General features: G+C 35.9%; 1 protein-coding gene across 4 annotated transcripts in view; it reads right to left on the bottom strand.

Moving 5' to 3' along the window:
• The window catches only part of LOC110465466, a 49818-nt gene that overhangs the window by 14909 nt on the left and 21760 nt on the right, over window positions 1–13149 (bottom strand). For all 4 annotated transcript variants that reach the window (XM_021521299.1, XM_021521298.1, XM_021521300.1 and 1 more), the window contains one exon: window positions 2201–2305. In XM_021521299.1, the coding sequence (XP_021376974.1) occupies window positions 2201–2305 (105 nt within the window). The remainder of the gene's footprint in view (window positions 1–2200; window positions 2306–13149) is intronic.

The raw sequence follows: 13149 nt of genomic DNA on the forward strand, positions 1-13149 counted from the left end.
TAGAGAGATTTAGGGAGAGTAGACCAAGATGTAGAGAGATTTAGGGAGAGTAGACCTATATATAGAGAGATTTAGGGAGGGTAGACCAGAGAGATTTAGGGAGAGTAGACCAATATGTAGAGAGATTTAGGGAGTGTAGACCAATATGTAGAGAGATTTAGTGAGGGTAGACCAATATGTAGAGAGATTTAGGGAGGGTAGACCAGAGAGATTTAGGGAGTGTAGACCAATATGTAGAGAGATTTAGTGAGGGTAGACCAATGTGTATAGAGATTTAGGGAGGGTAGACCAATATGTAGAGAGATTTAGGGAGAGTAGACCAAGATGTAGAGAGATTTAGGGAGAGTAGACATATATATAGAGAGATTTAGGGAGGGTAGACCAGAGAGATTTAGGGAGTGTAGACCAATATGTAGAGAGATTTAGGGAGGGTAGACCAATATGTAGAGAGATTTAGGGAGAGTAGACCAATATGTAGAGAGATTTAGTGAGGGTAGACCAATGTGTATAGAGATTAAGGGAGGGTAGACCAATATGTAGAGAGATTTAGGGAGAGTAGACCTATATATAGAGACATTTAGGGGGGTAGACCAATATGTAAAGAGATTTAGGGAGAGTAGACCAATATGTAGAGAGATTTAGGGAGAGTAGACCAATATGTAGAGAGATTTAGGGAGAGTAGACCAATATGTAGAGAGATTTAGGGAGAGTAGACCAATATGTAGAGAGAATTAGGGAGAGTAAACCAACATGTAGAGAGATCTAGGGAGAGTAGACCTATATGTAGAGAGATTTAGGGAGAGTAGACCAATATGTAGAGCGATTTAGGGAGAGTAGACCAATATGTAGAGAGATTTAGGGAGAGTAGACCAATACTTAGAGAGATTAAGGGAGAGTAGACCACTATGTAGAGAGATTTAGGGAGAGTAGACCAATATGTAGAGAGATTTAGGGGGTATTAGAACAAATACACAAATATATTTAGGGGTACATGTATTTGAAATAATTCAATAAGACTGGGGGGCCATATAGAAGCAACACAAGTAATTTAGGGGCAGTTGAATCATAATACCGTGATATTTAGGGGGTTATGTGAAATTCGTTCATTTCAATAACAAGGAAATGGAAATAAAAACTGGCTCTCGGTGAAAAAGCCTCACATGTTTGGAATTTTCATTTGAGATAAGGTCATGTATTATCATCACCAGCACATTCTTAATCTGGGCGAAAGTAGGTTTTATCTTTGTTTCATCAAATTACTGTAAATATCCTTTATTTTTGGTCATACAAAAACTAAGGTAAATATCTATTATTTTGCTTTTTCAATTTCAGTAAAGATCTTTCGGCTTTGTTATTTTAAATCACAGTAAATATCTATATACCAGGTATGTATCTTCGGGTTTTCAAATTTCGGCAAATGCATTTATCTTTGGTACATTGAATTACTGTAAATATCCTTAAAATTTGATTATTCAAAATATGGTAAATATGTTTTGACCTACAGTGTTTCAATTTAGGATCAAGATCTTTAACTTTGGTATTTAATTATCCTTTAGGTATGGACCACCTGACTTGTACTAAGTCTGCTTGCGATACATACTTGTTTTAGTTATACATTCAAACCTGACTTTACGGAAATTGATTGGACAAGATCAATGAATTTGGTACAAAATGACCTTGTGTCTGTGTAACTTGGTTAATTGACATCAAAAGAGGCCGATATTTTGGTCTGATGTATGATTGTCTGTCACCGTAGCTATTAACATACCAAACATATCAACTAAAAATACCAATTAAATACTTAATATACCAATTAAATACCTAGCATACCAATTAAATACCTAACATACTAATTAAATACATAGCATACCAATAAATTAAATACCTAACAATTACCAATTAAATACCTCGCATGCCAATTAACCTTGTATACCAATTAAATACCGAGGCTAACATACCAATTAAACAATTAACATACCAATTAAATACTTAATATACAATTAAATAATTAATATACAATTAAATAATTAATATACAATTAAATAATTAATATACAATTAAATACTTAATATACATACTTAATATACAATTAAATACTTAATATACAATTAAATACTTAAATAAGCATCAGTTACATTATGGTGAGCCAAACATTTTGTTTTACAAAAATCTCTTTATATTATGAAGTGGCCGATTATACCTTGTTATTTGCTGTCATGGATACGGCTGGTTCCCCTTTCTGGCTATTCTCCAGCTTCCATGTTACAGACGTTTGTAATTTTGGACTGTCAACAGTGATCTTGGCCTGAAACATACGGAAATTATGTCAAGATTATTTTTATATATTTGGGAATGAAGTAAAGGTTATTTTTATGCGTTTTAGAACTATCAATGGTGACCTTGACCTGCAACATGATGCATATGAGGTCAAGGTCATTTGAGGGGTTGTATGCAGTTGAACTACATCCCTATTTGATACAAAATTTATATCACTACCTGACATAGTTTTCAAGGAATTCTTTAGAACTGCTGTAAATGTTTATATATATATATATTTTAGCAGAAATCTTATCTGATTTTAGTGCTTGGAATATTGTGCTAAATTATAAATGCGCTTCTGTTCATACTGTATACCAGGAAATTGTTGTCGCAATTTATTTTTCGCCTTTTACACCCTTCGTGATGAGCGATTTATTATTACAGTGAATATAAGTAAACAACATAATATACATATTATTGAAGGGCGAAATTAACACAGGGCAAAAATTTGATTTCATGGGCGATAATTTCCCAGTACATGTATATACAGTAGTTTTCTGTTACATATATCGTGAGTTATTCATCAGTATAGAGACAAATGTAACTATCTGGTCAACCAATTCACCCCTAAAGTCACATTGAACCTTACCAAATCAAAGACTGGACATGTACAGTTTAAATATGTACATCTTCTGGGTGAATAACTTAAAATCTGATATATGTGCTAAAATTGGGTGAACTAAAACATGTATATTTGCAGGTTGTTTTTTTAAAATTGGGAATCATAAAATAACTAGAAGAAATGCAAAAAAAAGGAAGAAGAAAGAAACGTAATGAACAGAGAATATTACAGTGAGAATGGTGGCCAGAAACACAAAGAAGAATATTACAGTGAGAATGGTGGCCGACACACAAAGAAGAATATTACAGTGAGAATGGTGGCCAGACACAGAAAGAATAATATTACAGTGAGAATGTTGGCCGACACACAAAGAAGAATATTACAGTGAGAATGGTGGCCGACACACAAAGAAGAATATTACAGTGAGAATGTTGGCCGTCACACAAAGAAGAATATCAAAACAACGTTTTTGTCTGTTAGTAGGGACAACTGATAATAAGTCTTTGAATTTAAATCACAAAACCTTCCGAGTTGTCCTACATAATGTTCCTTACTTCCTTGTTACAAACATTAAGGATGTAGAAAGTTTCTGTATCATCAAGTGCAGATATTTGAGATTCCACGCAAGTATAACTTGTTCACTGTTGCTATGGTGTATACAACAGCTGGGTTGATAATGTGTGTTATATATAGACAGTCAACAGGTGTAACTCTCAATACAGGTGTCCTTTATAGAGAGGGGCCCCTTATATATAAACATCCTTTATAGAGAGGGTGTCCTTATAGACAAACATCCTTTATAGAGAGGGTGTCCTTATAGACAAACATCCTTTATAGAGAGGTGGCCCTTATAGACAAACATCATTTATAGAGAGGGTGTCCTTATAGACAAACATCCTTTATAGAGAGATGGCCTTTCTGGACAAATATGGTCCTTATAAACAAATGTCCTTTATAGAGGTGGCCTTTGTAGACAAATGTCATTTAAAGAGAGGTAGCCCTTATAGACAAATATGTTTAACAAAGAAGTGGCCCTTATACACTGATGCCCATGATATGGGTGTTCCTTATAGATAGTTTGAAGCTGTGTTTGTTATATATATAAATATGCTGAGTAAATCACCAATAGCTACATGTACCCACAGATAAAGTGAATTCCACAGAACATCACAGAAATATAACACCAGTACATTATGTTGTATGGTAATTGAGTTATAGTCAATGGTTAGGGTTGGACTAGCATTAGCTATTATAATCAGTGTAAATGAGGAGCTTTTATTCAGCTGATTAATTTAAAGTGTCTAAGTGTTGTAGGTGTTTGTAACCAGTGGAACAGTCAGAACATTCTCTAGTTTCATCCACATGGTCAAGCTGAAAATATCCTATACAAACAGTTGAAATCTTACCATATTTATAAGTTTATTTTAATCAACTGTCTTATTTCTTAAAATGTAATTTGTGTTTTATTGAACCTGTACCCTTTGGACCAAGTTTATTTCCGTTTGTAATATTGCCAATAAAAATTAGCAACAGATCGTTTCGCTTTGCTTCTACTGTTACTATATGTATCATGATGTTTATTTATTGTTGCAGCCCTCTAAAAACATTACACATAAAACTGTCATGGCTGGGCAAGTCACACACAGATGTATGACACACATTATAATGACTAGATGAAGGAAAGCTCAAAGCATTTCCTAACAGGAAGCTGGCGAGTGGCTGACCTTCATCCTAGTTGAACCTACCAGCTAGCTGAATAAGCATGGTTATTAATTCAATGACTGGATGCATCCCTAGGTGGTTGAGATTCAAAATTGTAAAAAATGGTAGGGCTGACCCCCCAGGTGGCTTAGAGGCGTGGCCAAAAGGGGTAATTTGGCTATATTGCTAGAAACGACTTCTTCTGTAGAACTGTGAACTGGATATCAATCAAATTTGATCAAAAGCATTCATGGGAGCAGTGATTCAAAATTGTACAAATGGTGTGGCTGATCCCCCAGGGGGCTGAGGGGCGGGGCCAAAAAGGGTTATTTAGCTTTAAACGACTTCTTCTCTGGAACTAAGCGATGGATGCCAAAAATATACTTGACTGGAAGCATCCCTAGGTGGTGGTGATTCAAAATTGTACAAATGGTGGGGCTGACCCCCCAGGGGGCAGGGGGCTGAGGGCAGGGCCAAAAGGGGACAATTTTGCTATATTGCTATAAACAATTTCTTTTGCAGAACTATGCCATGCATTCATTGGAGGCAGGGATTCAAAATTGTGCAAATGGTTGGGCTAATCCCCCGGGCTAAGGGGTGGGGCCAAATTTTTTTTATTATTGAAATGGCTGAGATCCCCACCTCAAAACTATATATACAAATGCTGGGTACAAAAAGACAAATGCACTCATGTTATTAGAATTGATCATGGGGTCTGGCCACAACCCTAGGGACCTGGTTTCTGAGTCACAGCTTGGAAACAGTTGAGATCCCCACCCCATAACCATACATAAAATTGCTGGGTATGAAAAAACTTACACAGATATATGCTACAAGGATTGGCCTTGGGGTCTGGCATATTCCCTTTGATCTCATTTGGAGATATCCAGGGGAGCGATACAGGCCCTTTGGGCCTCTTGTTATTATTATTATTATTATTATATAACCACTATAGGGTTTCCTCACTCCCACAACCACTATAGATTTCCTCACTCCCACAACCGCTATAGATTTCCTCACTCTCGACTCGTTTGATAAACCTGCTAAGAGCTGGTTAGCAGTATTGGTTAGTCACTAGTGGGTAACGCCCTGTATGTTATTTCATTGGACCATCTTTAACTATGGCATCGATCATAAACAATGTTTACAACGTCATCTTCGGATTCCATTGTGAAGTCATAGTTCATGGCAATTTTTGCCCAATCAGAAACAGGAATACACTTGTGTATTTCCGAGAGAAACATTTTTTTTTTTCCAGATATAATATTTGAATGTTGTGGGAAAAATGGTCCCCAAACTCATGAAGGTTGGTGTCTGATTTTCTATGAGTTATTTGTCAGCCCCACCATTTGTACAATTTTGAATCCCCACTACCTATGGATACTTCCAGTCAAATTTAGTTGAATTCCAATCAGTGGTTAAGAAGAAGAAGTCGTTTAAAGAAATTGTTGACATACAGACGACGGACGCCACGGTATGGCATAGGCTCACCTTGGTCCTTCGGACCAGGTGAGCTAATAATATACAACATTTGATATAGCGCCCTATCTAGCTAATATAAGCCACTCTAAAGCGCTTTACAGTACATAGATATACAATTAATACAATTAGGATATACAATTTTTGAGGAATTTGCAGGAGCTGCCTCAATAATAGGCGCTAACTACTAGTCCTATACCACCTGGCTAATATCTCCCTATGTGTGTATGTCTGCGTGTGTGCTGGAGATGTATTGTGTTCTGTTTGTAGCGGGACCGTGCTTCCAACGGCATCTTTTATAGTACCACCTCACTTGAATGCTACATCACAGATACCGAACATCCACCCGAGACCATTGTATACTCCACCTGGGTTGTTGGAGTTGTGTGGGCAGGAGAAAAACACTTTCTCTGATATTCCATGCGTGCGACGTTTTCGGGGATCAAAACCCTGGCCGCCTGCGTGGAAGGCCGAAGTGTTAACCACTCACCCAATCCACCCATATATGGAAGTGAGGAAATAAAACCTATAATGGTTGTGAACGTAGGACTAAATCGGTGACCTCAGCTTCATATCACCATTATCGGTGAATCATTCATTTGTTTGGGTTACTGGCTGATCCATATAAAGTGTCATACGGCCCTCAGCTCTTTGAAATGTTTGTTATATTATCTCATGTAACGCCCATTCAAGGAAAGATTTTGACATATTTGTGTTAGCCCTGCTTATAGATAATGGCTATCCGAGTGTTGACCTCATAAGCTTCATGTGTGTGTATGTACCCTCACCAGACTGGACATTCTAAGTTTGTTTACCCCACCAGTTCAGGGTGTTAGAAGTATTGTTAGCTTTAACTCTCAGGACTGGACATTCTAAGTTTGTTAATTACCCCACCAGTACTGGGCGTTAGAAGTATTGTTAGCTTTAACTCTCAGGACTGGACATTGTAAGTTAGTTTACACCACCAGTACTGGGCGTTAGCAGAATTGTTAGCATACAATCCAGGAAATGGACATTCTCAGAATGTTAGCTTGTACTTCCAGAAATGGAGATTCTAAAAGTATTGTTAGCTTTTACTCTCAGGACTGAAGATTCTAAGCATTGATAACTAATTACACTTCCGGAAAAGGACATTCTAAATGTATTGTTAGCTTTTACACTCAGAACTAGACTGGACATTCTAAATGTATTGATAGCTTTTACACTCAGAACTAGACTGGACATTCTAAGTAATTAAGTATTGCTAGCTTACACTTCCGGAAATAGACATTTGGGGTATCAACTTGTTTACCTTTGAAATTTCATAATAAACTATTCCAAGCTTTAAATTGGAAGAGTTCAAATGTGTTTTCAGGGGATGAATGAGTTAATAGTGTACACTCCTGGAACTGGATGTTCTTAGGATATTGTTAGCATACATTCCTTAGTCTTGACATTCGAAGTATTGTTAAAATTATTCTAGACTCCTAGAAATGGACATTTTAAGAGTCTTTAGTTTACACTCCTGGAGCTTGCCGTTCTATGTATTGTTAGTTTACACTCCTAGGTTTCCTCTAGCAAATGTCTCTAATTAGAGCTAATGGGCCATTTTCTAGCCATGTCAGTGATAAGCGACCATATGGTTCACCACTGTGACATACTCGACCTCCATGGAAAGACCATCTCCTCAAGTGTGTGTTCCAGAATACATACATGTTTGATGTTTGAATTTAAAAATACATGATACAGCAGAATTAAAGTTGTTTTCATACACTCATCTTGAAGTAAAATCATCTACGCAGAATTCAGGAAGTATTTTGCTATTTATAAATCATGACCACATTCCCATATAGAGAAGTTTATGAACATTCATCCTTATAATATAACTTTTAAACATATTCCCCGACAACAAGTAAAGTTTTTACAGACTGAACCTGAAGGTATATATGGTGAACCAAAGCTCAAGTTTGACCATTTACATAGTCACAGCCCTGGGCATGAAGTTTTCCAGTTATTGATGTTCTGACCTCCCTTCACTGACATGCACCTCCCTTCAAAACAAATGTAAACATTTGACAAACTTACCTCCCAATACAGTATAATCCACTAGGAAAAGTCAACTTTCACAAGTTTTTGACACCAGTAAATAAAGTTTCACCGCTTATAGAAAGTTCCCACAGTGTACGTACTGTGTTTACCAACAGAAGCGGATCACTGCCTCTCTAGGTCAACTCCCATTACACAGTGCTCCTGGGTTCCTCTGAGTGATGTAACTTCAGACTGTACCCCAGCACCCCGGATCCCTGGGGATCAATCAGTTGGCCCCTAATTAACTCCTTAGCACTACGAGGAGGCCCTAATCCCTCGCTGTTGTCTTCCAGTGTGAAACTTTACTCCACTGAGAAAAATACCGCCATGGGCTGATGATGCAGAAAGTTGGTGAGGACTTCCTGTGACTAGACAGGACAAAGGGGTACCCCATAGGGCAGAATTTTGGGGATAGACAGAGGCACCCCAAGGGGTATTTTTACTTCAGATAGTTAAGTGAAGTAAATGTAAGGATAAGGTTTGTTTGCATTCACTTGACCTATGGCTACAGAGGAATGTCATTTAATGTAAACATCTACACCCAAATTTGAGGAAAACCATCAAATCAAAAATAACTTTTTAGCTAATGTACTTCTAAATCCATTTCCTTTTTATGAAGACACATTTCCAGAGATTTCATTTAAAACTTCAAAATATATATCAAAAGTATAAAGCATCTAAAGAAATGGTGAAAACATTTATGAAAACTATAAATAAATAAAACAAAACATCGAAGACTAAGTGAGATTGAGTCTACGTTTTATTCCCCTTTATATTTCTAGGATCACATGGACATTTAACAATTTTCACTGCTATCTATATGTTTATCATGTATTGAATTAAATCATGTTTAATACCAATTTTATCTCAAGTAAATTATATAAAAAAACGTAAATTTATAAACTTTATTTTACAATAATTATGAACCAATTTTTTCCAGCTAATATTAATCGCTATTTTGGAGGGCTTTTATAGTGACCGTAGACCTTCAAACGCCTCTCGCCATCAGCCACCAATGATATATATATATATCTACGAGACGGCAGAGAGGTCAGCTTTGTGATTTTCATCGTTTTTAAATTGGGCAATTCCAATTTATATATTTTGCCATAATTACAAACAATTTTGTTATAAATTGAATGATGTTTGTTATGAAATGCATATTTTCTGCCTGACTTAATTGTAGCAGACTATCCAGGAGGCTCAAGATTGTTCATGCTATTTTAACACTATAAGTTAGCTAGTATAGCAGAGCTTCACCGCATCAATCGCCAGTGACCAGGAAGCTCAATTGGTTAGAAAGTCTGTCTAGGGTTTGGAGGTCCTGGGTTTGAATCTCGGTCTGGCTATGCAATTGCTTCCTCTCTTACAGTGGTGTCTGATACCAACCCTTGTTTCTAGTACAGTGTGTATACTTGGCAGGGGGATACCAAGATCAAGATTCAAGATTTTTTCATTACGCTCTGACACACAAAGTGTGTAACAAGAGGTCAAACAAAATAACATTAATCAAATAAAACACGACAGAGAGAGTAGATTACACATGGACAGATTCAGCATTCAGCATACCTGAAGCTATAGTACAGTAGCATATTGTCTATAGACCTGAAGACTTCGAAAAAGGAGAGAGGAATGAAGTAGAACTGGACTGCGTCAATTGCCGACGACCTGAGGTAGCTCAATTGGTAGAAGGTCTGTCTATAGTTTGGAGGTCCTGGGTTTGAATTCTTGTCTGGCTGTGCATGACTGACCAACCCTTGTTTCAGGTACAGTGTACATGTGTATGCTTGGCATATTGGGATAGCTGAAGCTGTAGTGTTGTCTACAGAGGCAAAGACATGGCAAAAGGAGGGAGGAATGTAGCGGAACTGGACTGCATCGATCGGCGGCGACCTGAAGTAGCTCAATTGGTTAGAGCCTCCTAAACTAATTCGCCCTTGAAAGTTCATAATGAACTATTCCAACCTTTGAATTGGAAGAGTTCAAATGTGTCTTAAGGGGTGAATGAGTTAAAGAGTTTGGATATGTCCTAGGCACGAATCCCAGTGTTGCTGTGCAGTTTTTCCTCTCCTGTTACATTCGTTAAGACAGTTTGATTTGTCGTCACTCTTTATAGATCACTTATCCGGACCACCATGGAATGTTTTAACCGAGAAATTCTAATTAAAAGTATCACACAATATATTCTGATTAAAAACTGAACAATATTCAACTTGTCAATTGGAGAAGATCTCTCAAGGACTCAAATTTTAAATTTTAAGATAACAATGTTATTTCCAAGAAATTAAGAATGAACAAATAATGACCAAGAGGAACCTACTAGTTAATACTTAGATAGATCCATTCAGTAATTTTTGAGAAAGAGTAATAAGAAGAATTTGACAAAGATGGATGAAGACCATGAACAAATGACAATACAGCTCTAACTTTCCAAAGCAGAAACGAGGAAAACTTGGAGATCCACTAGCAGATGTTGTATCATGGTCATTTCTTCTTTTGAAATTTTTCCAAAGCAGAGATTAGGGAATAGGTTTTCCCCCTGGATTCACTCTGAGATTGTTGGGAGACCAGTTATAATATTTTGCTCTGATTAGTCTGTATAACCTAGAAATCTCTGATGACAGTGAGTTAGACCGATGGAACAGTGTTACTTAAAAAAAATTATAACCTAGTAATCTCTGATGACAGTAAGTTAGACAGATGGAACAGTGTTACATAAAAAAATATAACCTAGTAATCTCTGATGACAGTAAGTTAGACAGATGGAACAGTGCTACACACTGGAGTTCTACTGAAAGCATATATAGAGCGCTCGTTTTTTTATTTTTTTTATTTCGCTTTAAAGTTAAAACAGCATTATACATTTTGCATGACAGTTTCACAACAATATCTTTACTAATCATTCTTTTTCATTAGACATTTAAATTATTCACACACTCGTCAGACAGAAAAAAATCGAGGAGAAAGACACTAATTATTCACACACTCGTCAGACAGAAATAGTCAAGGAGAAAGACACTAATTATGAAACATGCTTTTCCAGTTGTTTGATGAAAATTAAACTAACAACATAAATATTTTTAACAAAAATCAGTGTTTGTACAGTACATCACATTGAATTGTAAACATATATATAATCCTTTCACTACTGTAGACCATAATGGACTCATCCATATCAATGCAGGGTAGAGTCTACTAAAGTTACATAGGGGTGAAAGGAATAATAAGCAGGTGGGTTGCTGTATGAGTCATTGATCATCTTTATTATAACCTTCATTTCAATAGGAAGATAAAAAATGGCTGATACTGTACTCATTCACCCCTAAAGACACATTTTAACTCTTCCAATTCAAAGGTTGGATAGTTCATTGTGAAACTTCAGGGGTGAATGAGTTAATATCTATGCAAAAGATTCAATAATTTAAAATATTCTTTAGGATCCTTTCAAATATTTGTCAAAAATATAATTTGTTGTCCTATAATTTAGGAACTGTATTCATTGCAGTCTCTCCATATAACATAAGGCAGGGAACTGTGAAGTCCTCAATCTTATTTTATTATTTATTTAAATTAGGACGAATATTTCACACATAAAATTACAGTTATTTTCGTATTCCATGAAAACTTCAATGTACACAACACAACATCATATGATTTTTACGAAGCATCTTTTAAATTTGATGAAATAAATATTAATTTGTATATCCTTTCTATGTGTTTGACCATATCATCAGATAAATATGGCACATTATAATTATTTGTCTTGCCGAAAAGGTGAAGCCTGTGAGGGTCCTTGTTCAATAAGACACCTTCCTTGGTTCAGTATTTAATACAGGTAGTCATATGTGTGTTTCCTTGACTTTTCCTGCTCCTGATCATGAGCTATTGTTTAAATGATTTGAAGAATAGAAATAAATGTTTCCCACACGAACACTGAGATAGAAGCTACATTGACTTACCTATAGTTATTACTACCTGCATATTTTATGTAACTTCTGTTTGTTTATGTATTTTTATTGTATCATTGTTTCCTGGTGGCTGTTTATCTCTGTTATATGTTGTGATATGTAAATTTTCATGTTCCTGTTGATAAAGGGGCGAATTGCGAATTTGCCCATATACACATCTATCTAAGTAATATGCATCCAACAAAATTTGTTTGTTCAAATCCAGTGCCAATATTGAATCATACTGTCGTTATTACTTACAAGACCTATATTACTCCCTGATGTATATATACATTTTGTATTATTAAGCGAAATTCCGATTATTGATTATCATCGAAAATCAGTCGATCACACAACATATTCAAATTCCAATCAATCAATCGTGAATATCCATAATCAATAAATTGGTTTAAATTATTTCATGTTAATCATTTGCCGTAAATTTCTCCTTGTCATCTATCTACAATGCTAGTTTGCTGATGGTTATATAGACAACACTTGAAAATATTACACTGCAAAACCCAATACTATACTACATGTATATACTTGAACATTTCACATATTTGAAAAGAAATTATCAAATTGTGTTTATTCTGACTATGATCGATAATCGTTCATGAATAGTTTTCCAATTATCAATTATGATTTCTCTTTCTTGCTCAAATTCTAATCACTAGTACAGAATGTATTTATATATATATATTAAAAAGAATTTTATAAACTGTCTTGATTGAGGTAGGTCCTTATAAGGATAATAATTTATGTGTAACATCAATATTTCATTTTTTAAGCAATATAAAAATGTTTAACGAGTTAAATAAGCATGAAAATTCACCCGAACTAATGCATAAATAACAAGAGGCCCAGAGGGTCTGTATCGCTCACCTGGATATCTAAGCAATCATGGCAAAATATTCTCTAAATGAGATCCAAGGGAATATGCCAGACCCAAGGCCAATCCTTGTAGTAGAGTATGTCTGTATTAGATTTTTCTTGCCCAGCAATTTTATGCATGGTTATGGGGTGGGGATCTCAACTGTTTCCAAGCTGTGACACAGAAACCAGGTCCCTAGG

This window comes from Mizuhopecten yessoensis, unplaced genomic scaffold (assembly GCF_002113885.1).
Source record: "Mizuhopecten yessoensis strain PY_sf001 unplaced genomic scaffold, ASM211388v2 scaffold11081, whole genome shotgun sequence".
Taxonomy (NCBI): Eukaryota; Metazoa; Mollusca; class Bivalvia; order Pectinida; family Pectinidae; genus Mizuhopecten; species Mizuhopecten yessoensis.